General features: G+C 40.1%; 1 protein-coding gene and 1 pseudogene across 1 annotated transcript; both read right to left on the reverse strand.

Moving 5' to 3' along the window:
• Positions 1–7,288: 7,288 nt before the first annotated feature.
• On the reverse strand, positions 7,289–7,683 carry LOC140524109 (ADP-ribosylation factor 1 pseudogene; annotated as a pseudogene).
• Positions 7,684–12,467: 4,784 nt separating this feature from the next.
• LOC140529190 (SLAM family member 6-like) lies at positions 12,468–18,273 on the reverse strand. The gene is made up of 4 exons (XM_072647657.1): positions 18,099–18,273; positions 16,001–16,333; positions 14,966–15,105; positions 12,468–13,694 (listed from the first exon to the last, which is right to left on the reverse strand). The coding sequence occupies exons 1-3, from the start codon at positions 18,181–18,183 to the stop codon at positions 14,990–14,992; spliced, it is 534 nt and encodes a 177-aa protein (XP_072503758.1). The 5' UTR covers positions 18,184–18,273; the 3' UTR covers positions 12,468–13,694; positions 14,966–14,989.
• Between the last annotated feature and the right edge of the window lie 7,660 nt (positions 18,274–25,933).

Consider the following 25,933-nt stretch of genomic DNA (forward strand, 5'->3'; position numbering starts at 1 on the left):
GGTCTTGAAGAGTAGTAGGTTTTAGCTCAGCAGGGAGAATGGAGAGGTCATTCCCAGAAAGGTTACAGAGCAAAGTCATCTATGATATTGTCTGTTGCTTCTCTTATGGCTTCTTTGTGATTGATTTCAAAGAATTAACTGTGTTAATTCTTTTATTAACATTTTATTAACATTTACTAATATTTATTAATTAGGGTAGATGTAAAGTTTAGATAAAACACGGTTGCTGTCTTCAAGGATAAGTAAGTCATGTAGTCAGGGCAAAGACTCATAAATGGATTAGCATCTGTAATGTTAGGAGACCTAGAGGAATGTTCCTAGTATATTGGATGAATGCCCTGTCAAGGATTCATCGAAAATCAGGAGCAAGGATGGAAAGATAAATATGAACTGGAGAACTGGAAAGAAATATGGAAAAATATTTATGGAATAATGCAAAGAAAATAAAAAACTGAGAACACACTATGACTTTATGAGAAAGAAAAGTAAGAATGAGTGGACCAAAGAAAAAATCTAACAATTTATAACATTTTATGCATGAAATTAGCTTATTTAAATATAAATACTTGAGTAAATTTTATTGGCTTTATTAAAATTCAATATTTTTATAATACATAAGCAAATAAACATACAGATAAAACAAGCAGGTTGGACTTCATGATATTTGTAGTTTCTCCCAATTCTTAAAATAGGTGGTTGTTGAATTGAAAATCAGTCTGCTTTGAAGTCCTCAAGTCATTCTACAGAACTTGTTCAAGGTGTCCCCCTATTGATCACATAGGGTATATTTCCCAGTTATGAATTTCAAGACCAAGGATTTGAGTCTTTATGGAGTACAACTTCACAACATGAGAGCGCCTTGTTTTGCAATGCCAGTTTATGGAGCATGTTATCATGACACAAGACAAATTAGTGCTCCAAAGGAAGCAGGGAGAATCTCTCAGTATTTGGGTTCCTTGGACTGGAAGCAAGATCTCTAGGTTATCAAAGACAAATTCTAGACCACTGTGGTGGTACGTGAAGCTTTTCCTATCTCACTATTCCTTACCTACCATTCTTTCCCCTTAAAATTACTTTGTATTTACTTTCTTGTAACTCAGAGCTCGGTGCAGTGAAGGAGTAGTTCTATGTTTGTTTTACTATGCCTTTAATGTAAATATTCCTTTATAAAAACTAATTTGATTGTTAAGGGGTTAAATTTAACTGGGGTACTGGGGCCTGCTAAAGTTGAAGGAATATAATCAATGGAAGCTTGAGACAAATGCAAACTAGACACCCCTGAATCCCCTTTATTGTAACAATAATAAAGTCAGTTATGTCCAAGTTCAGTCATGTCCAACTCTTCATGACCCCATTTGGGATTTTCTTGGCAAAGATACCAGAGTGGTTTGCCATTTCCTTCTCTAACTCATTTTACAGATGAGGAAATGAGGCAGACAGGGTTAAGTCACTTGCCTAGAGTTACATAACTAGTAAGTGTCTGAGGTCAGATTTGAACTCAGAAAGAGGAGTCTTTCTGACTCCAGGTCCAGCACTGTGTCCACTTGGCCACCTTGCTGCCATGAATCCTTTTTAAGTACCAGAGAACCTTTGGGGAAGTGTGAAATATAAAATAACTGGTTTTCAGGCAGCAATGGCCATAGAAGTCACTGTTACATGCATTAACATTGTATCCCCCACTGAAATATAAGTGCTTTGAAGGAAGGATACTTTTCTTCATTTTTCTTTCCTTTCCTTTTCTTTTTCTTTGTTTTTTTGTGTCCATCATCTGGTACAATACCCTAAACGTAGCAGATACTTAATAACCACTTATTGGATTAAATTGAATATATGGGAAAACTTTAATAAAAATTGTGAAGGATGAAAAGGAAAGAAGATAATTGTGACCTGAATTGATGGAGGGAAAACCTTTTACATCTGTGAAACCATGGATCCATGAATTAGTCGTTTCTTATGTGTCAGTTTTATTTCCCTGACTAGATTATAAGCTCTTTAAGGAGAGGGCTTATGTCTTAGATTTCGGTTACATCTCCCACCACAGCTGGCACAGTGATAGACTCAAAAGATGCTTTTTTGAGGATTAAGTGTTATAGGACCTGAACTAGAATCTCAGTTCTTTCATTTATTATCTGTGAGACCTTGGGCAAGTCACTTAACATTTCTGAATCTCAGTTTTAATTATCAGGAAGACAAGGAAAGGGGATAAACATTTATATAAGGCCTACTGTATGCCAAGCACTGTGTTAAGTACTTTTTACAAATGTTATCTCATTTGATCCTCACAACAACCCCGGGAAGTAAGTGTTAACCCCACTGTAGAGTTGATCATTGTAAAAAAAAAAAAAAAAAAGGGTTGAGTGACTTACCCAGGGTTACACAACTAGTAAATGTCTGAGGTGGGATTTAAAGTCAGGTCTTCTTGGACTTAGGGCCCAGTGCTCTATGCACTGTCACCTAGCTGATATAGTATATCTGTAGGGCTGGATCCAATCAAGTGCTTAATATCATAGAATTTTAGAATTGGAAGGTATCTCAGGAACCATCTAGTTCAACCCATACCCAAAAGGAATCCCCACTAAGCATACTTGATAAATGGTCATCCTGCTTCAGTTGAAGATCTGCAATGAAGTAAGACTCACCCAAGGGAGCCATTCAACTTTTAGACAGCTCTGATTGTTTGGAAATTACTTCCTTCCTCGTTGCTTCTTCCCTTTTTTCTTCCCTCCCTTCTTACTTTCTTCTCTCCCTCCTTTCTTCCTTTCCTTCCTTTTTCTCTTTCTTCCTTCCTCCTTCCCTCCTTTCTTTCCTTCCTCTCTATCCCTAGTTCCCCCTTCCTTAAAACCTTTCTAACATATATAGCTAAGCAGAACAAATTCATAAAATGACTATAACTGAAAATCTGTCTTATTCTTCAGACTGATGCCATTGCCCCATTTTACTTCATCGTCAGTCCTCTGGAACTATTGTCATTGCATTGATCAGAGTTCTTAAGTCTTTCAAAGTTGTTTTCACAATGTTCACAGAGTTGTTTTCACCATTGTATAAATTGTTCCCCATATCAATTTCAACTCTTCCCATCATCATTTCTTATGCCACAATAGTATTCCATTACATCCATATTCTATAATTTGTTTAGCTATTCTCCAATGGATAAGCATCCCCTTAATTTCCAGGTCATTGTCACCATAAAAAGAACTATGAACTTAGTAGTGGCATTGCTTGACCAAAAGACATGTGTAGTTTTGTAACTTTTAGGGCATGCATAGCTCCAAATTGCTTTCCAGAATAGCTGGACCAGGTCTACCAACAGTACATTAATGTATCTCTTTTCCCACAATCTGTCCCAATATTTGTCATTTTCCTCCTTTGGCAACCCTGCCAATCTGATGGGTTATACCTCAGAGTTGCTTTAACTTGCATTTCTTAAATTGTTAGTGATCTGGAGCATCTTTTCATATGGTTATTGATAACTTGCATTTCTGCTTCTGAATATTGCTTGTTTATATTCTTTGATCATTTATATACTAGAAACTACTAATTGTGTATTGAAAGCAGTAAGAGTTTCCACAACACCAAACAAAACCAGTTCTGAGTTTTTCCCCGAGACAAAGTTTAACAGCTTCTTCAGTGTTGATCAAAATACAAAAGAAAAAAAAAGTAAAGATCTTTTTTTTTCAGATGGCAAATCTGACCCTTGTAGTAATGAAGGATAATAAAGGACATTTCACACATATACAGATAGGGAGACTGTTGCAAAATGGAACCGAATACTTCTAGAATGGAATGACTCCCCAAGCTCTCATGCTCAATTTATTTTCTTTCAAAACCTAGACACCATAGAGAAATACCTGGTGTTCTTGACTGCTTTTGAAATATCTCCAGCCAAGCTTTGGGGTTAACATAGGCTATATTTACTGTGGAGAGGTTTCAAACAGAAGCACCACACACACTTTACCAAAATCAAAAGGCTGCTTTTTTTTGTTGTTCAAATACATGAGAAAACTCTTCTCAATATTTACAACCAGCCATAATTGTGTCCTTTCTAATAGTTATTCAAGTGTTATGGGGAACTAATCACACCCTGACCTGAACTGGAAGGGGGAAAAAGTCTAGTTATAAATGGTTTATTTTTTATTTTATTTTATTTTAAATTTATTTATTTAACTTTTAACATTCATTTTCACAAAATTTTGGGTTCCAAATTTTCTCCCCATTTGTCCCCTCCCCCCACCCCAAAACACCGAGCATTCTAATTGCCCCTATCACCAATCTGCCCTCTCTTCTATCATCCCTCCCTTCCTTTGTCCCCATCTTCTCTTTTGTCCTGTAGGGCCAGATAACTTTCTATACTCCATTACCTGTATTTCTTATTTCCTAGTAGCAAGAACAGTACTCAACAGTTGTTCCTAAAACTTTGAGTTCCAACTTCTCTTCATCCCTCCCTCCCCACCCATTCCCTTTGGGAAGCAAGCAATTCAATATAGGCCATATCTGTGTAGTTTTGCAAATGACTTCCATAATAGTCGTGTTGTATAAGACTAACTACATTTCCCTCCATCCTATCCTGCCCCACATTGCTTCTATTCTCTCTTTGGATCCTGTCCCTCCCCAAGTGTTGACTTCAAATTGCTCCCTCCTCCCATTGCCCTCCCTTCCATCATCCCCCCCCACCCTGCTTATCCCCTTCTCCCCCACTTTCCTGTATTGTAAGATAGGTTTTCATACCAAAATGAGTGTGCATTTTATTCCTTCCTTTAGTCGAATGTGATGGGAGTAAGCTTCATGTTTTTCTCTCACCTCCCCTCTTTTTCCCTCCACTAAAAAGTCTTTTGCTTGCCTCTTTTATGAGGGATAATTTGCCCCATTCCATTTCTCTCTTTCTCCTCCCAATATATTTCTCTCTCACTGCTTAATTTCATTTTTTAAAGATATGATCCCATCCTATTCAACTCACTCTGTGCTCTGTGTGTGTGTGTGTGTGTGTATGTGTGTGTGTGTGTGTGTGTGTAATCCCACCAACTACCCAGATCATGAAAGATGATGTCTAGGCTCTTTTTTTGATCATGGCTTTCAGGTAGTCCCATAATTTTTAAATTGTCTCTCCTGAATCTATTTTCCAGGTCAGTTGTTTTTCCAATGAGATATTTCACATTATCTTCCATTTTTTCATTCTTTTGGTTTGGTTTTGTGATTTCTTGGTTTCTCATAAAGTCATTAGCCTCCATCTGTTCCATTCTAATTTTGAAAGAACTGTTTTCTTCAGTGAGGTTTTGGACCTCCTTTTCCATTTGGCTAATTTTGCTTTTTAAAACATTCTTTTCCTCATTGGCTTTTTGAGCCTCTTTTGCCAATTAATTGAGTTAGCCTATTTTTCAAGGTGTTATTTTCCTCAGCATTTTTTTGGGTCTCCTTTAGCAAGGTGTTGACCTGCTTTTCATGCTTTTCTTTCATCTCTCTCATTTCTCTTCCCAATTTTTCCTCCACCTCTCTTACTTGATTTTCAAAATCCTTTTTGAGCTCTTCCATGGCCTGAGCCCATTGAATATTCATTTTGGGTGTTTGGGATATAGAAGCCTTGACTTTTATGTCTTTCCCTGATGGTAAGCATTGTTCTTCCTCATCTGAAAGGAAGGAAGGAGATACCTGTTCACCAAGAAAGTAGCCTTCTATGGTCTTATTTTTTTTCCCTTTTCTGGACATTTTCCCAGCCAGTGATTTGACTTCTGAGATTCATTTCCACACCCACCACGCCTTCAGATCTGCCCAGCCAGGGCTTGGGGTCTGAGATTCAAATGCTGCTTCTCAGCTTCAGTGCTTTGGGTGGGGGCGGGGCTGCTCTTCAGTGTGAGATTAAGTTCAGGTGCTCAGGTGGGGGCAGGGCCGCCTCACAGGGCTCAGTTCCCTCAGGGGGTTTATGCAGAGACCTTCAACAATGGATCCAAGCTCCTGCCTGCTTTGGGAGCCCTTGTCTGCTGCTGCCTCTACTGCTGCCTCCCGAGGGGGCCTGGGTTATGGAGACACCCCGCTCCCCTCTCGGCAAGCTGAAAAGACCCTCTCATTTACCTTTGGCACCTGTGGGTGGAGGGACCTGCGTGGCCGCTGGAGATTCTGTCCCTGGAGCCTGCTTGGATCTGTTCCTCTTGGTGCCATGCAGCCAAGGTAGGGCTGGGCTCTGCTCTGGGTTTGGTGCACGATGGACCTTTCCTGTTGATTTTTCAGGTCTCTCTGGAACAGAAATCTCCCCCACTCCATTGTTCTGTGGCTTCTGCTGCTTCAGAATTTGTTGGGAGTTCTTCTTTACAGATATTTTATGGGCTGTGGGTTCGGAGCTAGCATATGTGTGTCTTTCTACTCTGCCATCTTGGCTCCTCCCCTATAAATGGTTTATGATTGAAGATCTAATGCTCTCAAAGTACAGCCTGCTCTGAACCACAACCTCAAAGCTTTTTTTCCTACAAATACAAGCACAAACTCTATGAAACACATAAATATCCAAAGATATAGCATTACATGGATCTCTATTTTAACCATGCAAAATTGATCTCTTGTTTGATTTTTATCATCATTTCTCAAGTTTCAGAAGAGAAACTGCAGACAAATTTACAATGGTCTGGTATTGAAGTTGTTACTGCAAAACCTACACTGAGCATATTTCTCTGTTCCGTGTGTTCAAATGTTTTACTTGTCTTTTTTTTATTTTTTTACTATTTAAAAAAATACACTGAGTTCAGGTTAAAAACCAACCATCCAAATGGATCTCAACACAGATCTCACAAGCCAGTAGGAGCAGTAGCATTCGGCTCTGCTGCTGCACATTTAACCCCCAGCAGCCCAAATGCTTAAAATCCCTTCCCAGTACTAAACGGTGAGTTGATTTTTTTACAATTAAAAAAAGCTGAGTAATATTGCATAGGAGTGCCAGAAACTGCCTCATTGGAAACAAAAACTATTTACATTAAATAAGAAACCCATTTTAAGGTCTGTATTTGCCATATTTATAGCATGGTGTGATACATACTCTGACAAGGGATAGGAAAAAACAGCTTCTGGCACTCAGTACCACAAAGTTTGCCACAAAAGTAAAGTGAAGGGCGAATAGGAAGAAATAAGAGAGAGAGAAGGAAAGAGGGAGGAGGAACTTTTGTTGATTCATTTCTGGTTTCAAAGGTGATTGGACAACCAGTCCAGTCCTTCATAGAGCCCATCCCAACTAGTGGCACAAGTGGCTTGGATGTACCAGTTCCTGTGAAAAAGAGAATGCAGTCCAAATTTATCTGTAATTTCAGCTGCATTCATGGCATTGGGAAGATCTATTTGTTAGCAAACACTAATAAAACGGCATTTCTAAGCTCATCCTCTGCCAACATTCTCATCAGTTCTTCTCGGGTCTCATTCACTCGTTCTCTGTCATTACTGTTAACCACAAAAATCAGTCCTTATGTGTTCTGGAAGTAATGACACCGCAGGGGTCAGATCTTGTCCTGGCCACCTACATTGTACACTGTGAAGCTAATGTTTTTGTATTTTACAGTTTCTACGTTGAAACTGTAGTGGAAATAGTAGCTATTATTTCACCAAGCTTCAGTTTGTACAAAACAGTTGTCTTTCTGCAGCATCCAGACCAGGATCTGCATTTCTTTTTTGCCAGAGTTCCTTGAAAACATTAGCAAATATATTCCCCATGGTCCAAGAGTGATGTGTTAATTGTTGGCAAAAGAAACCTCCTTGCTCCTGAGCCTCAGGCTTCCTGTCTCCTCACCCATGAGTGACTGCCACTCCTTTTTATCGGCTCTCTAGGCGTTGGTTTTGCTCCCACACTACTATGCTTCAGAGAGCACAGCTCTGATGAGCTGGCCACGTTGTTCAAATGCCAAATGTATGCTTGCCAAAAAGACTATTTTATGGAGAACTGTGCAGGCGATCACATGGTGGTCAGAAGAAGAGATACAAGGACACTCTCAAGGTCTTTCTCGAGAACTTTGCATCTGACTGTGCTACATGGGAGACACTGGCACAGAACCACTCCGCATGGTGTGCCCCCATAAGAAAAGGTGCTGTGCTTTTTGAGCAAAGCAGAATTAAGACAGCACAAAGGAAATGTAGGATATGCAAATTTAGGGTATCCACCCCAAATATCTGTGGCCAATCTGTGGTAGAGCATTCCAAGCTTGTATTGGTCTGATTAGCCACAGTCGGACCCACTGAAATTTCACTTTATTATGGTGATGTCATTTTGGTCCTCTGAGAATGAAGGACAACAACTAACCAACCAACCAACTGGAGTGGTTCGCCATTTGCTTCTCCAGCTCATTTTACAGATGAGGAACTAATGCAAACAGGGTTAAGTGACTCTCCCGGGGTCACACAGCTAGTAAGTATCTGAGGCTGCATTTGAACTCATGAAAATGAGTTCCTGATTTCAAGCTCAGTGTTCTATTTACTGTACCTCCAGCTTCTCTGACAGCCTCTGTAAAAAATGGTATGTAGCTACATATGGATATTAACCTATAATCTGTATTACTGGGAGTGGGGTGCAGCTGATATAGTAGTTAGCTTGGGCTCAGGAGTTCTGAGGTGTAATAGGCTAAGGTGATCAGATATGCACACTAAGTCTGATATCAATATAGCAAAGTCTGCGAGTGATGAACCACCAGGATGACTGAGGAAGGACAAACCAACCCAGATCAGAAAAATGGAGTATGTTAAAGCTTCTATGCTGATCAGTAATGGGATCTGCTGCATAAGTGGTACTACGGCTCTAGTCTAAGAAAGACAGAAATTCACATAAATCATTAGTATTCCCATATATCACAATCAAAACTTAGCAAGAAGAGATAGTAAAAGATACTCCATTTAAAATAACTCTAGACAGTATAAGATACTTGAGAGTATACCTGCCAGAACAAATCCAGGCACTATATAAACAAAATTATTTAAAAAAACCCTTTTTATACAAATAATGTCAGATTTATACAGAGAAATATTAATTGTTCATGGGTAGGCAGGGTCAGTATAATAAAAATTTCAATTTTGCCCATATTCAATATATTCAATGCCATCTGCGAAGGCAATCAAAATAGGATCTTTCGCTGTTTTTGTTTTCATATAATCAAGTGCCTCTGTTTGAGTCTTGCTATCATCAATCAAGAGTCTTTAGCAGGAATAAAGTACAGAAACAAGTTTCTTTAACTAGAAACAGTGTGTATATATTTGTATTGTTAATTATTTTAATGTGATTAAAGATCTTTCCCACACATTAGTGGGCCTGTCCATTAAAGGGAGTTTGATTAGGGATGATTTGTGGGAAGGCCCAAGCCTTTTGTTAATGAGGCACTGGTTCTCAAGGGTTGGGATACCCTCTGGCTCTAAAAAAGATATAAATACTCTTGAGTTGAGGTTTTACTTTGGGGCTTAGTTTTTGTAATAAGATTTGAGTGCCAGAGGAGGGCTCTCAAAGCTCCATGGCTTTGAGAACCCAGATATGCTTCCCTTTCTGATGAGGACTCTGGGAACCTGCTAAGGAGCACCCCAGCTTTAAGAACTCAGATGTCATGCTTCCCTCTCTATTAACTATGGTCATACAGCTGTACCTGTCTGTTGAATTAAGGTAGAGGAAACCATGCCTGTTGACTTTTAATTTCTCTGCATTTTCTTTGAAGTTCAGGGTGCTGACTTCTCTAAATTAGGTGAATGATATGTGTACTTAAAGTGATTGTTAACCCCTCAAAAGTTGCCTTTCCTTTTATGAATGCAGATCCAAGAATCTGTGATAGCAGGCCCCCTGTGTATGTTGGAGTGGTTACTGATACACACCATCCCATTTAAATTACCAAAAAAATTATTTTACTGAATTAAAAAAAAAATAAAATTCATTTGGAAGAACAAAAAGTCAAGAATACCAAAGGAAATAATGAATAAATGTAAAGGAAGGAGATTTAGCAGTAGTAGATCTTAAATTGTAGTATAAGGCAGTAATTATCAAAATCATCTGAGAGTACTGGCTAAAAAATAGAAAAGTAGATTAGTGGAATAGAGTAGATATACAATTTACAGCAGCAAATAAACACAATAACCTTGTATTTGACAAGTGTAAAAATTTAACATTTGGTTTTTAATATTTTTGAGTTCCAAATTCTCTTCCTCCCTCCCTTCCCTTCCCCCCTTATTGAAAAAGCAAACAATTTGATATAGGTTTTACATGTGAAGTCATGCAAAACATATTTCCATTTTAGTTATGGTTTTTTAAATCATTTTGATCATTTTAATCATTTAATCATTAATCATTTTTAATCATTTTAATAATCATTTAAAATCATTATTTAGATACATAAAGACAAAAACTCGAACATTTCCATGTACATAGAATAACATAAAAGAGTATTCACTATAAAATCATAGATTTGCATTTCACACTGTTTACTATTTTTTAAAATCTTTTTAAAATTTTAGACTTAAATACTTAAACATACAATAGGAAAAAAAATCACAAACTTTAATATAAAATAAGAAAAGAGAAAAAGCCTCACATGTAGAATGTAAGAGAGGATTCAAAATATGTAGCACCAAATTTCCATTTCAAGGAAGCATAGATAATAAATACTTTGTGTTGTGTTGAGTGTCCATCTTTTTTTTTACTTCCTTGTAAGTTTTCTTTTGTTCTCTTGGTTCTTTTTTCTCCTTTCCTCCCCCTACCATGGAAGGCTACAGTTAGTACATACCTATACACACACACACACTCACACATGCACATACAGACAAACATATACTTTCTCTAACAGATTCTACTCCTAATCTTGGTTTTTATATTTGTGTGTATCTCTTATTTCCTATCCCTCCTGACTACTCCTCTACTTTACTTCTAATCTATGGGCTTCACAGTGAACACGTTTAAACTTTTGAGAAAGAAAAGAAAGAAGAAAGGAAGCAACGAAGGAAGGAAGGAAACAATGAAAGAAGGAAGAAAAAAAGGAAGAAAGAAAGAAGATAAATCTAGCTAGTAAACTCCAAGTTAACAGGACAGCTTCTGGCCATCAAAATTTACCTTTCTTAGAAGAGCTGAAGGAGATGGAGAGGGAGAAGACAAACTGAGTTCCCCAGCTAGCTGAGTCCCCATTCAGGCAGCTCCACCTATTCACAGATTGTATTTGTCCTTTGTTTTCTTTCTTTTTTTTAAATTGAATTATTTTATTTGTTTTCAGTATTCAACAATCACTTCCATATATTTTAGATTTTTTTCCACTTCCTCCTCCTTATTCCTCCCTTCCTTCCCACCCCCTCCCTGAGATGGCATACAATCTTATATAGGTTCGACATGTACATTCCTATTAAAAGCATGTTGCATAGAAGAATTAAAACGAATGGGGGAAACCATAAAACAAAACAAAACATAACATAATACAAATAAAATGGTCTGTTTCTGGGGGGAGGAGCCAAGATGGTGGAGTAGAAAAACACACATATGCTAGCTCCGAACCCACAGCCCATAAAATATCTGTAAAGAAGAACTCCCAACAAATTCTGGAGCAGCAGAAGCCACAGAACAATGGAGTGGGGGAGATTTCTGTTCCAGAGAGGCCTGAAAACCTTACGTGAAAGGTCCCTCACACACCGGACCTGGCGCAGAGCCCAGCCCTACTTTGGCCATGCAGCACCGAGAGGAACGGGTCCAAGCAGGCTTCAGGGACAGAATCTCCAGCAGCCGCTCAGGTCCCTCCACCCACAGGCACTAAAGGGTGGTGAGAGAGTTGCCGAGAGGGGAGTGGGGTGTCCCCATAACTCAGGCCCCCTCAGGAGGCAGCAGTAGAGGCGGCAAGGGATAGGGGTTCCCAAAGTAGGCAGGAGCTTGGATCCATTGTTGAAGGTCTCTGCATAAACCCCCTGAGGGAACTGAGCCCTGTGAGGCGGCCCTGCCCCCACCTGAGCACCTGAACTTAATCTCACACTGAAGAGCAGCCCCGCCCCCACCCAAAGCACTGAGGCTGAGAAGCAGCATTTGAATCTCAGACCCCAAGCCCTGGCTGGGCAGATCTGGAGGCGTGGTGGGTGTGGAAAGGAATCTCAGAAGTCAAATCACTGGCTGGGAACATGCCCAGAAAAGGGAAAAAAAATAAGACCATAGAAGGCTACTTTCTTGGTGAACAGGTATCTCCTTCCTTCCTTTCAGATGAGGAAGAACAATGCTTACCATCAGGGAAAGACACAGAAGTCAAGGCTTCTGTATCCCACACATCCAAAATAAATATACCATGGAAGAGCTCAAAAAGGATTTTGAAAATCAAGTAAGAGAGGTGGAGGAAAAACTGGGAAGAGAAATGAGAGAGATGAAAGAAAAGCATGAAAAGCAGGTCAACACCTTGCTAAAGGAGACCCAAAAAAATGCTGAAGAAAATAACACCTTGAAAAACAGGCTAACGAAAAAAAAAGGAACGAATAAAATGGTTTGTTTCTGTCTGTGATCCAATTCCATACTTCTTTTTCTTTTTTTTTTTTTAACAAAGTTCTGAATGTTTGACAATTCATTAAATGTCATTCAGAATTATGCTTAACTTTGCTGGGTATGATATTTTTGTCCAGTACCCCAGTTCTTTTGCTCTTCAAAATACAATGTTCCAAGACCTGCAATCTTTTTATGTCATCACAGCTATGTCTTGTATGATTCTAATTGTGGCACCATCATATGTAAACGGCTTTTTCTTGTTGATTGTAATATTTTTTTCTTTGAGGTGGGAGTTTCAGTTTGACTATACTATACTATAATTTGACTATAATATTCATAATTTTCTTGGATCATTGTATTGCTGAGAATAGCTAAGTAATTCACAGTTGATCATCATACAATACTGCTGTTACTGTATATACTGTTCTTCTGGCTCTGCTTATTTCACTAGCTCATTTTCTGCCAGGCACTGTACAAAGTGTCAGAGATACAAATATTAATAATAATAGCTAGCATTTACATAGTCCTTTAAGGCTCATAAAGTGTTTTGCAAATATTTCCTCATTTTCTCCAACTCTGGGAGGTAAGTGCAATTATTATCTCCATCTTATAAGAGAGGAAACTGAGGCCAAGTGATTTGTCTAGGGTCACATACTATTATGTGTCTAAGGCAGAAAAATTTGAACAGACTTCCTCAGAAAGTTTACATTTGCATAGCAGAAGACAGACAACCCATGAAGGAGGAACTAGAATGGGATGATCTGTAGCCTAGCATGGACATGACCAGGAAATGATATGGACCATTGGTTCTGGGCAAGAAAAAGTGAAAGGTCACTTATTAGGGATCAGTACTGATGGGATGGAGTTCCAGTAGGAGAGTAAGAAAATGAGGATATTGGGCAGAATGACATTGAAAAGGCCAGTAAAGGTAGAAATAATGATATATCTCCCCTATAAACTTAAGGCAGAGTTTGCCACCCATAGGCACCATCAAAGGGAAGCATGGACACATGTAGGTTACACCTGTGGAGAAACATACACATAAAGGACAAATGTGCTCATAGCACAGGGCTGGTAATATCAGTGCAGGCCTCCAAGACTTTGGAGTGGGCAGTGTCTTTGCTGGTTGATCTCGTTGGGCTGCTCCTGTTTGCGTTGGTCTCAGTTGTCCTCCTGTGGCATGCAGACTCTGCCCAGCATAATTTCATTATCTTGTGCTTATGGTTGACAAGGCTCTCTGGGAACATGAGGGTCTATTCTGTCCATCCATCAGTCAAAAATTGTACAAAAAAACAAAAAATACTTTGCTTTAAAAGGTCTCAAGTACATTGCTAAGGCGGCTTTTTACTTCTGCATTTTTATAAGAAGTTGTACTTTGGAATCTGATGCTTCCATCTGCTTTCATCTCCTGGTCCAAACTGGAAATTCAACTGAGCTGCTACCACTTTCTCATAGGAGAATGTCTGAGTTCTGTCACAATTGCTCTTTTTCATTCATTTATTTTATTGCCTATAAAATTCTTACCACAGCACAGCTCCTTTTTTCAGGGGGTGGAGGGGGCAATGAGACAATTAGGATTAAGTGACTTGCCCAAGGTCACACAGCTAGTAAGTGCCAAGTATCTGAGGCCAAATTTGAACTCAGGTCCTGCTGATTCCAGGACTCATGATCTTTCCACTGCACCATCTAGCTGCCCCTAGTACAGCTCTTTTAAAAGGCAAGAGAGCTTTCAGACACGTAATTATGATACTAGAGGAAAATATCATAGAGGATTTTTCCCTAATAAGGTAAAATCCATCTGTTTTTCCAGCCTTGGCTAGAATGGGCAATTCCTACTCAGATTTCTTGACCCAGGTACCAATCACTTTGAAACAGAATTGTCCTTTCTAACTAGTTACTTTACACTTAATTCTGTGTTCTTACTTTGATTTTCTGGTCCCCAGGGGGCAAAGTCTTTGTCAAAGGGCTCTCTTACTTAGAATTAAGATTCCTTGGGGATTGCTGGTTAATTTCTGATTGTTCAACTGCACTTTATCTCTATCTATTTAGAGAATACTATTCCAGAAGACTGCCTAGAGTGGAGTAGGGCACCCTCAGTTTTTCAGTCCCCAAATGGGTTAGAGGAAGAAAAGACTTTGGAATAAAATTAATACCACAATGGACTGGCCCCATTTTTGTGTTTGCTGTAGATACACAGCTAGCAAGGAGCTGACTCATAACTGTCTTCAATCTGTTTCTTGATCTGAATGGAAGCCATTTGGACTAACTGTCAATTCCTCCACTAGTCTTTTCTCATCCACTTGATACATTACTGGTTGTATGTTTTTTCTTATGAGAATGCCTAGGGATGAGAAGAATGGCTGTCTAGGAAGACTGGTCACATCCCTTCTATGAAGTCAGTCTACTGACCAGAACATCCAGGGCTCAGGGCCCATCTCCTTCCCCTTTCCAAAAATTAAAACCAATGCAATTCATTATCCAAGCCCCATTACCCCAGCACAGTCATAATCCCTTTTGTCTTCATGTTACCTTGAATTTCACAAGGGCAACTCTTCACCTCCATAGAAAATAACAAACTGCCACCCAGAATATTATCATCAACGTGGTCAGGAAGACAGGCAGGACCCACCGAATCCATGGATTTGTGTTAGACTCTGTAGTCACAGGGTCTGAAACAAGAAGTTAGGATCAACCAGAATCCATCTGTTGTGGGGAAGGGGGAAAGAGAACTGGGGATGGGAGTATGTGAAGGAAGGGGAGGGGAGGGGTGCAGGAATGGGAAGGAGGAGGGAATAGGAAAGAGAGACTAGCAGAGATTTTACTCCTTGTAGAATTTTTTGGCATCTGGGTAAACAAGAACCAGGAAAATGGCAATGGAGGACTATGGAAAGAAGGGAAATAAAGAGAGAAAAGGGCCTAGATGGTTGGAACAGAGGGCAGAGATATAAAGATGATCAGATAAGCTATGAATAAAATGTGATGACGGGCAGAATCTTAGAATATCTCTCTTCTACAGTTTTCTCCTATCCAGGATTTACTAAGCTCCTTCAGTTCTCCCTCAGTTTCTCCACAGAAAGCCTTCCTTCTCCCTCAATGTGCACTAACTCTCCTCCTTCCTCCTACATCTCTTCTCTCTCCTATTGGTGTGGGTGCACTCAGAAGACAGGGATGGTGTTTTTACCTCCTTATTTCAGGAGTACACAAGGAGTATTCTTCAGTCCAGGGAGGGCTAAGGAAGGACTGAGTGACTGATTAGCTCAATGACCTTCAAACATGCTTCTTCAGGGAAGGTAAGTCTGTAATTCAGTCAATACTATTAATTCATTTGGGTTGCCTCATAAGTGTATGAACTTGAGACAGTCCAACCTTAGTTTTCTATCCTCTACCTTTCACTTAGGTAAGGAAAGAGCAGATATGTCCCTCCTTCCCTTCCTAAGAGGCAAAGTTGGAGGGGACACAGGTTTTGGAAAGGTCTGAAGATGGGACAATGGAAGGAAGTTTTTTAAAGCATACAACTGTGTGGTATCAGAATGGGGTCCAAATGAGGACAAGTTGCTTATTTACCAAAAACGGTTAAATTGAAGCTTTCAATATGTATCTTTCCTGAAACTGATATGATGTGAGCTTCATAATATCCACTGTCTTCAGTGGTCAGATTTGTGATCTTAAGAGACTTTCCATCAGGAACAGACAGTCTCCCCTTGTATTCCTTCTGGGGGATGATCCAGCGTGGACTGCTGTCTCCTGACCAGATAGTGAGTAGGACCAGATTCTTAGATTGAAAATGCCATTTAATCAACATGGTCTCATTTCCAAATTTTAGGTCTGGACACAACAGAACATCATCTTTCGTAGTCCTGTTCAGAGAGGACATCTTCACTGATGCAATGCAGATACCTGTGACAGGACAGAATAAGACTTATCAGGGAATAGGAAAAGTGACCCGTTACTCACCTGAGACAGACAAGGGAATTAAAAATACAGAGAAGTCCCAAAAGAGGTCTACCTACATGTATGACAGGCATCTCAGTCTCATGTGTAAAATAATAGTTATTGTCTTTCCCTCCAAACCTTACCCTTCTCCAGACCCCTCCTTCTCTCGAGAGCACTAATATGTTCTCAGTCTCCCAAATGTGGAGCCTTGTATTCAACCATGACATTCCCGCTCCTGATCTTCATAGTCAACTGGTCACCAAGTTTTATCTCTTCTACTTCTATAGCACCTCTATAAACCTTCTACTTCACAGACCTGGTAAAGACCTTGATTTAAAAAAGGTCAAGGTCACCTACTGCATCGCTAGCCTTCTTGACCTCTGACCTTTGTCTTTCCACTGTACTCCAATGACCCGGAGGAGAGAGTGAGGCTGATAACTTTGTGCAGCTCTGCCTCATTCAAATCCAATTCACCTGCAAATCACGCCGTCATGCTCATGATGTCATTGGTCCTCTTGAAGAACAAAGGATGAGCCATAACATAAAAATCTCTTCTTTCTACTCACATGGCCACCACCCTAGATCAGGTTCTCACCACCTGTTGCTTGGAATCCACCTCCAGATCCATCTTGCTCCAGATCCATCTCCCTATTTCTATTCTTTCTCTCTCTCTTCTCCAGTCTATCCTCCACAGAGTGATCATTACCCCTTCTGCTCAAAACCCTTCAGAGTTGTTTGTTGCCTCTAGAATAAGAATACAAATTCCTGAACCTTTCCAGCCTTCTCATGTTTTTTCCTCTTACACTTTCTTCATTTCAGACAAACTTGACTATTAACCATTCTCCAAAGTCTGCATTTTTCATTTCCATATCTCTGGAGAGTATACTTTGCTTGCCTGCATCTATCTGAAGCCTCACTTTCAAGTCTCAGCTCATATGGTAACTATTATGGTATATTAGAAAGTGGATTGGAATTGGCATCAGAGCTTCAGTTTAGTTCTAGGGAATTAGGCTGGCATTCTCAATGGGACAGCGACATGTCAAAATGAGAACCTGAGCTGGAATCACATTCTAGTTTCAGCTCTGAAAATATCTTACTCTGCAACTGTGAACAAGTCACTTTCTCCTGCTAGGTCTCATTCTTCTTATTTATAAAATGAAGCAAGTGGACTAGATAACCTCTAAGGTCCTTTTCAGCCCCAGATCTATGAATTTGTGACCTATGCAGCAGCCTAGGGCAGGGCATAAAAGTGATTATTGGGAGAGGGTGTGTGGGTGTGTTGGCAGGAGACTGGGGGTGGGGTGGGGGTGGGGGGTGGAGGGTGGGGGATGGGAGCGGGGGTGGGGATGGGGGTTAAGTGTTCAGAGTAATACCGACAACATAGCCAGCTGGATACATAGAGTCAGGAAGGCTTGAGTTCAAAGCCAACTTTGGGTATTTCCTAGGTATGTAACCCTGGGCAAATAACTTAACCTCTATCTGCCTCTGTTTCCTCGGCGACGAAGCTGTCCGCAGCTCTCCGGTCCTCAGACCTCGGGGCTCCAGAATCTCACTTGGTTGCAGCATGAGGCTCCCCAGCAGTTTCCCCAGCCTGTGCTCGCCGCGCTCCCCTCCCCCTCCCGTTTTTCTTGAGCATCCCTCTCTATTTCCAAGTTTCTCTTCCCTCCTTTTTGAGCTCCAATTAAGAGGACTAGAGTGTAGACAGGAGCAGGCACGTGCGATCACTTACCTGTGAGCTGAAGGAAAACAAAGGGCAGAGCCCAGGGCCGGAGGCACCGTGCCAGGGTCCATTTGAGACCGCAGGAAGCAGGCATGGCCACTATTGAATGCCGCAGCACAAATACTCGGGCTGTCGGGCACGGCAGGCGGAGCCGTTCTATGTTAGCAGCAGGACTACTCCTTTCCTGAATGACTCAGCATCATCCTTTGCTCTCCTGCACTGGATCACGTCTTTCACGGCGTCCTAGACCATCTCCAAGGGTAGTGATGAATATCAGGCCACTGAATCCTGATGGCTCTGGAGGAAAAAGAGGCTCACTCACTTCTCACTTAGGGAACGCTGTAGGAGCTGGGTCTCTCATCAAGATGAGAGATGTGACAGATGGGATAATGTGAATACCGTGCTGTGTCAGCTTTTTTGGTTTTGATCTTTGTTACTGTTCTCATCTCTCTCCTCCTCTCCCTTGGTGGCCAAGGCTGATGGTGGCGGTCTATAGTGGGTAGGACACTGGACTTAGCATCAGGATCTGGGAGTTGAAGTCCCAGATTTGACAATTCTTTCTGGTGTGATTTTGGGCAAATCATTTCCCTTCCCTGTCCCTCAGTTTCCTCAGATGTAAAATGAAGGGTTTTGACTAGATAGAAAGTACTTTATCCTGTTTTGTGTGTGTGTTATGAATCTCTTTGACACTGGTGAAGTCTAAGGACCGCTACCCAGAATACTGTTTTGTTTCCTATGTTCATCAAGGTGTGTGGGATGGCTCAGATCTCTACTTAAATCAATTACTCAGAGGCCTCTCAAAGTGAGGACAGAAAGTTTATTTGTTAGATTCTCGAGAATGGGGCAATTCCTCTACCAGGAAAAAGCGAAGACAAAGAAAAGGCAGTGATTTATATAGACCCTAACGCAAGTCCCTCCCCCCGCCACTGACCATTATTCTCATTAGCTGAGAATATGATCTTACATTCTAGACACGAAATCTAACCAATCCCTTTTGAAATGAAGACACTGAAGAATTAGGTAAACTTTATCCAATCATTGAGACCCTAATGTACTGCACAGTTTTATATCCTTATATGGAATTATTCTGTTCTAAAAATATAGTAACCTTGAGCCTCTCAGTCTTACCTCACCCCTGGGAGAAGAATTACAATCTGAGAAGTCTTCACTAAACCTATTCCACTCAAAGGGAATGCAAAATTTTAATTAGAATTCACTAAAAATAAAAATGCTATCTATCTCCCAACCAAGTATATGGAGCCCAGTTTACCCACCTCTGCACATGAAATCAGGCAATAGAAACCTTCCGATTGAGGTAGTGATGTATCTGGGACAATGATGACCTCTTGTGGTGAGTACTAGGATTTCAGCTTCATTGGAGAATAGTGCTCAGAGATTTAGAGGTGGAAAGGTTGTTTTTTGGGTCATTTCAATCGCATCCAACTCTTTGTGACCCCATTTGGTATTTTCTTAGCAAAGATGCTGAAGTGGTTTGCCATTTCCTTCTCCAACTCACTTTATAGATGAGGAAACTGAGGCAAGCAGGAGTAAGTGACTTGCCCAGGGTCACATAGGTAGGAAGTGTCTGAGACCAGATTTGAATTCAGGAAGATGAGTCTTCTTGACTCTCAGCCTGGCATTCTATCCGCTGTGCCACCTCTAACACATGGTAGGCACTATATAAATGCTATCTATTATTATTTGTTTATTTCTGTCATATCCTTTGTTTTAAATGGTTTAGTGTCACTTCTGTCTTTGCAACTTTTGCATCCTTGTTCAAATTCCCAAGGACCTTCAACAAAACAGATAATGCCCATCTATGCAGGTATTGGGTGAACCCCTTAGCTTTCCAGATGTGCAGATAAGGAGGTCACATAGACCCCAGCCAAAGACCATGAGAACAGGTTCCCTTTTCTAGAAGATGTGTGATATAATTACAAAAGACAGCCATGGGAGGAGTCAGATATCTTTCCTCTCCTTTTTCCCCCTTTACCCTTCAAACAATTGAAATGCAAAAAGATCCCAAAGACTTGGTTTGGAGTTAGATGCAACAGATTACAGGTTATTGCCACACCAATTAAGTGCTTGGGAGTTCAAAGCAAGATGAGGCTGCAGAGGAGTAGCTAGGTGGCACAGTGCCTAGAGGACTGGCCCTACAGTCAGAAAGACCTGAGTTCAAATTTGATCTCAGTCACTTACTAGCTGTGTGACCCTGGGCAAATCACTTAATCCCCATTGCCTCAAAAAAAAAAAAAAATCAAGTAGCAGAGTAGCACACATACTACATAATACACATTTACATATGGCTATTCTAACAAAGACATTTCTTTCTCCTTGAAATCACCTCCTGTTTACACAGTCACTTTTGGGGGAGTCCTATTTCTCTGTGAACAATTTCTGGAATAGAAGTGTCAGTCAAGCAGTACTGCTTTCTATATTGGGGAGTTTTGTATAGATGAGGTGGGCTAAAGCAGACGCAGAACAGAGAGACAAAGAGGGCCCCTGAAGGGTAGGAGATGAGCAGGAGCAATTCTGCACCTGATCCTGCCTCAATCTCTACCAGAAACAGACTATTTTCCCTTGGATCCTTCAGAGTCCCCAAGCTTTTGGAAGGCAACATGGATCAGGGACAGAGGGTTAGAATCTAAATCAGAAGGTCTGGACTGGAATCCAATTTTTATTATTTGGTACTTATTGTTTTCTCATCTATAAAGTGAGTGGGTTGGTTTCAGGGGTGGGGAACCTGGGCCCTCCAGGACACATGTGGCCGTCTAGGTCCTCAAATGCAGCCCTTTGACTCTCAGCAAGGGCCACATGTGGCCTCGAGGATGCAGGTTCCCCAATCCTGAGATGATCACTAAAGTCCTCTCAACTTGAGGTACCAAAGAGGGACTGAATCGACAAGGAAATGGATAATAACTGATAACTAGAATCAGCTTTATCATGGAATGGGTGATGCCATTGGAGAGAATTGAAATTTTAAAATAGCAATAATGTTGCCACTTCATAAACCTCTTTGATTATATATAATACTGTCAAACCCTTTCAATTAAAATGGATGGTAATAATGTTAAAGAGAGATAGCAGCTGTCAGCATTTTGCATGTTGGCTCATTCCACAGGCATTTTAAGTTCTAATATTTCTTGATTTGAAGGGAGTTTCGCTGCAGGACCTCCATATGCTTCTCCAATGTTTTAGGTTGAGACAGTTTTGCTTACTGGTGAAGAGTCTTTGGACTACATGTTCTAGAAAGCTGTATGGAGGCTCTAGAGTGGGTAGAAAGCCTGGGGAAAGTTTCAAAAGCAGAAATTTGCAAGACAGTGGATTTTTCTAGAATAGGAAGTGTAGTGAGAATGGAGAGAGAAGGAGTGAACGGAAGAAACATCGTTAAAGCTGTCCTCAGGCTTGTGGTATAGACAGTGAGACAAGCTGATGGAATGATTGGTAGAGTACAGAGAGAGGAGTAGTGTCTATGTAGAAAGAGAGTAGGAAAACAGAAACATGATTAAGTATTCCTCAACTCCAACATCCTGGGTGGATTCTAACAACGACTATAGGACATGACTTTAGGCTGTAATACCCAAGGAAAACCCAGTTTTCTTAACTCTTCCAGGTTAGGTGTCAAATGGAGTTGATTACATAATCAATCTATTTACAAAATTTCATTAAACTTGCCAATTAGGCACCAGGCAATGTACTAGGACAAAATGGAAATAGTCCCTGCCCTCAAGAAGTTTACATTTTATCAGGAGAGACAAAATGTATATTGTTTTGTATGTTTTATATAAGTATGCAAAAAATAAATGTGTGATAGTTTTCAGGTGGAGAGGAAAAATGAGTGAATGGGAAGGAGAGGAACAAGAAGGAATGAGAATGGGAAGGAAGGGAACTCCAGAGATTGGAGTGGAGAGATAGAGGCAAGGGGAGAGAATGGAGGTGATGAAGGCCTGCATCAGCATGGTGGCAGTTTCAGAGGAGAGAGGCTGTCATACATGAAAGATATTGTTAAGGTAGGGTTGACAGAACTTGGCAATCGATTGGATATGAGGATGAAAGAGAAGGGATGGGAATCAAAAATGATACTTAGATTGTGAGCCTAGGTGACTGGAGGGGGAGGGGATGGTGGTACTCTTGGGTACCCACATGGGAAGTTTAGAAAAGGAAAAGATTGAGGGGAGGGGAAAGATAATATTTTTTGTTTTAGACATGCTGAATTGAAGATGTCTATGGGACATTACCTTGGAGATGTCCAGTAAAGAGTTAGAAAGGTCAGGAAAGAGGTCACTGCAAATAACTGGATTCTCTTATTAACACTGTCCTTCACCTTCTCTGCTATGGATTGATTAACCTTAACTTCTTCACCTTTGCCAGAGAGACTCTAATTTCTATCCCATACTCAAATCACCCTCCCTTTTATCCTTCCAGGAATATTTATGAATCACTTAATTGCCAGGCACTGAAGAGGAGGATGCAGAAGTAAATAAAAGAGGGTCTTCGTCCTCAAAGAACTCAAAGTCTGGTAGAGAAATAAATCTTATACAAAGCAACTAAAGGGGCAATTAGAAGAGGGTCAACTGTAAGGAAAAGCACACAGCCTTTAAAGAATTTAGTGGAAGACTTGGGACTAGGGTCTATGTGTCTTGACTTCTCATTCAGTGCTCTATTTGTTTCACCATAAGGTTCTGGTTGTTGTTGTTTAACAATTTTTCAGTCGTGTCCAACTCTTCATGACCCATTTTGGGGTTTTCTTGTCAGAGATACTGGAGAGGCCATTTTCTTCTCATTTTACAGATGAGGAAACTGAGGCAAACAGGGTTAGGTGACTTGCCCAGGATCACACAGCTAGGAAGTATCTGAAGCCAGATTCAAACACAGTTTTTCAGGCCCACCACTCTACCTACTGCACCACCTAACTTGTCCACCATATGGCTGCTGGCAACTATAAAGCCCTGTCTTTGAGACTATGCTAGTCATCATTTTGGACTTTTCTTCTGTTTGGCACTCTCTCACCAACTCATCCTATCTAAATCTGTACAATTTAATTCTCCCTAAATCCAGCTTTCCTCCTATATCTTCCAAAGGCATCGGTATTCTCCTAGTTACGCACCTTGAAACCTAATAATTAGACTCGATTCTCCAGTGTCTCCACTCAACTCACTGCTTTTTCCAACCCAAACTCAATTAATTGCTTAATATAACTGACTGTAGATTTAGAATGCTCTTACCTCTCTGCCTTTCTCTTCACTCATTTTTCAGGGTCCCCAGGACCTGGTTATGTCGTTGGGGAAAGGGCTGTGCTTTCCCCATATATATTTGTTCTCTCATTTATTGCCTGTATAATCTTAATTAAGAGTCTTAACATCTCTGACCATTAGTTTTCTCATATATATGATATGGGACTTGGCCTTCGGTTCCTAAGTCTATGATACTATAGTGCTGTCTTTCTAGGATGATTTCACACTACTTCCCTTCGTATACTCTGTGTTAACCATCCTGGTCTCCTTGTTCTTTCCCACTGGAAACATTCAATCTTCAGCCTCTATGTCTTTGCCTTGGTAGTCCCCCACGTCTGAAATTATGACCCTCCTTACCTCAGGTCCTTGGAATCCTTAGCTCCTTTCAAGATTCATTTAGAGGGCATTTCCCAATTCCTGAAATTGTTAGTGTCCTCCCCTTCCCAGTGACCTTGAATTTAATTTGTATGTAAAATCCTTGAAAGTTAGGACTCCTCACTTGTTCCTTGAAATGTTCACTGACTTCAACATGCCCTCACACTGACAGGTTCAGATTTGCTGTATAAGTACCACCACCATACAACTATGACTAAAATTCTCTCAGGATCTTAGGGGTTACTTTGTTTTGGGGAAGATACATGGCACTGATTTGCAACTATTGTTCCTGAGACCCCCATGGATGTACTTCCTACTCACACACACTTAGTCACCATTAATTCTGTTTTAAAAGATGGATTTTTATTGATATATTTTTTTATTGCAACGCCTACATTTCTCTCTATATGGTTCTCCTTACCCCTTTCTATAGAGCCATCTCTTAAAAGAAAGGAAATAGTTTTTTAGAAAAAATTTTCAGCAAAACCAATCAATACACTGAAAAACTCTGTTATTAAAATAAATCTTCCACACACCAGTAGATTCCCCCATTATACATGGGGTAAAGTGTATTTCCAAACATTTTCTTTGAGGCCAAAGCTCATTTTTTATCATTTCAAAAAATTTAGGTTTTTCTTTTTTAAAGAATGGATTTTTATTGATAACTTATGTTTTTCTGTTACCTAGATTTCCCTTTATATCTTTTAGTCTATTCCCTCCTGGAGAACGATTCTTTAGACAAATAATTAAGAAAAAAGAAAAAAAGGAGTCAAGATAAAAATCACCAAAATGAATTAGCACATTAAAAAAAGTGATGTAATAGCTAGCCTTTTATATCTATGAATTCTCATCAAAGGAATGAGATGAGGTAGCTGTCTCCTCATATCTTTTTCTCTGAGGTCAAGCTTGTTTTGTATAATTTCTCAACATTCAGTTCTGATTGTTTTATAATCATGGTTCTTTCAATTTACGTTCTTGTAGTCTTTGTGTGCATTGTTTTCTTGGCTCTACTTACTTTGTATCATTTCATAAGTCTTTGTTTCTTTTTTTCTTTCCTTCCTTCCTTCCTTCCTTCCTTCCTTCCTTCCTTCCTTCCTTCCTTCCTTCCTTCCTTCCTTCCTTCCTTCTTTCTTTTCTCTCTCCCTCTTTCCCTCCCTGACAACAGAACTCAGCAAGGAGTCCAATGAATTAATTAGTGATGCTTCAAAGATGAAGAAAAAGACAGATTTTTACAATCCATGTTTGAGGCCACATACAGGAATTTTGTACTGACAGGGCCTCAGAAATACGCTGCATAGGCAAACTGTGTTTTGAAGTAGAGTGACTTTTCAGTCGGTTCCAGGTATCCCCAAGAAGAGGGATGTCAGTTTCTGTGACCTTGGATAGTGCCTGAAACAGTGCCTTGGACATCTCTCTCTCTCTCTGTCTCTCTCTCTGTCTCTCTCTTTCTCTCTCTCGTTACCAGCTTTTGGTCACCATTTGTGCACAATCCTAGTCAAAATTTTTCTTTCCCATTGTTCAGATTTATTCATCTCAGACAAAATCATGTTTGAAAGGCCCTGCCAAGTTAATGGCAAGGCATTAGCTCCAAGACTACAGAACTGGTAACACTCTACTAAATGTTTTCCATTTTTTGCTTCTGATCTCTGTGTACACACGCAGAGATGTCTCTCTCTTTCTTCTTTCTCTCTGTCTTCTGTCTTAAATACACTCTCTCCTCTCTTTCTTGTCGCTCTCAGACACATACTCTCTCTTCTTTCTCTCTCTTTCTGCATATATTTTCTACAACTTTTTGTCCTTCCATGTTTCCATTTAAGTCACATCTAAACTTATTTTTCATCTTCACCAACCTTCAATCACTCTAGCCTACTTTCAAAGGTCATCTCCTTTGCTCCCTTTAAAATCTTGATCCTATGGTTAACCATTTCAACTCCACACTGCCCTTTATCCTTGAATCCCTCAAATTCATGCCTTGCCCCAGACTTCAGTTACCCCCCTCTACATACCTTCTCTGGATCTTACTGCTGAATGCAATAGAAGAAAGCCACAAAGCTATGCCAACTAGTTCTCTTACAAATTTACATTATAATTATATTTTATACATTATTTATACATTATAAATTACATTTACATTACAATAACAATAGCTGGCATTTATACAGCCCTTTACATGTTATCTCATTTGATCTTCCCAATAACCCTGTGAAGTAGGAACCATTATTATCTCCATTCTAC

Source organism: Notamacropus eugenii, chromosome 2 (genome assembly GCF_028372415.1).
Source record: "Notamacropus eugenii isolate mMacEug1 chromosome 2, mMacEug1.pri_v2, whole genome shotgun sequence".
NCBI lineage: Eukaryota > Metazoa > Chordata > Mammalia > Diprotodontia > Macropodidae > Notamacropus > Notamacropus eugenii.

Bases quoted from the DNA above. Each gene is read 5' to 3' on its own strand.
- LOC140529190 (XM_072647657.1), bottom strand. From the start codon at position 18,183: ATGCCTGCTTCCTGCGGTCTCAAATGGACCCTGGCACGGTGCCTCCGG. The intron at 16,334-18,098 runs GTAAGTGATCGC...GTCCTGTCACAG, and splicing joins TGTTTTCCTTCAGCTCACAG to GTATCTGCATTGCATCAGTG. The intron at 15,106-16,000 runs GTAAATAAGCAA...TTCTTGTTTCAG, and splicing joins CTTCAATTTAACCGTTTTTG to ACCCTGTGACTACAGAGTCT.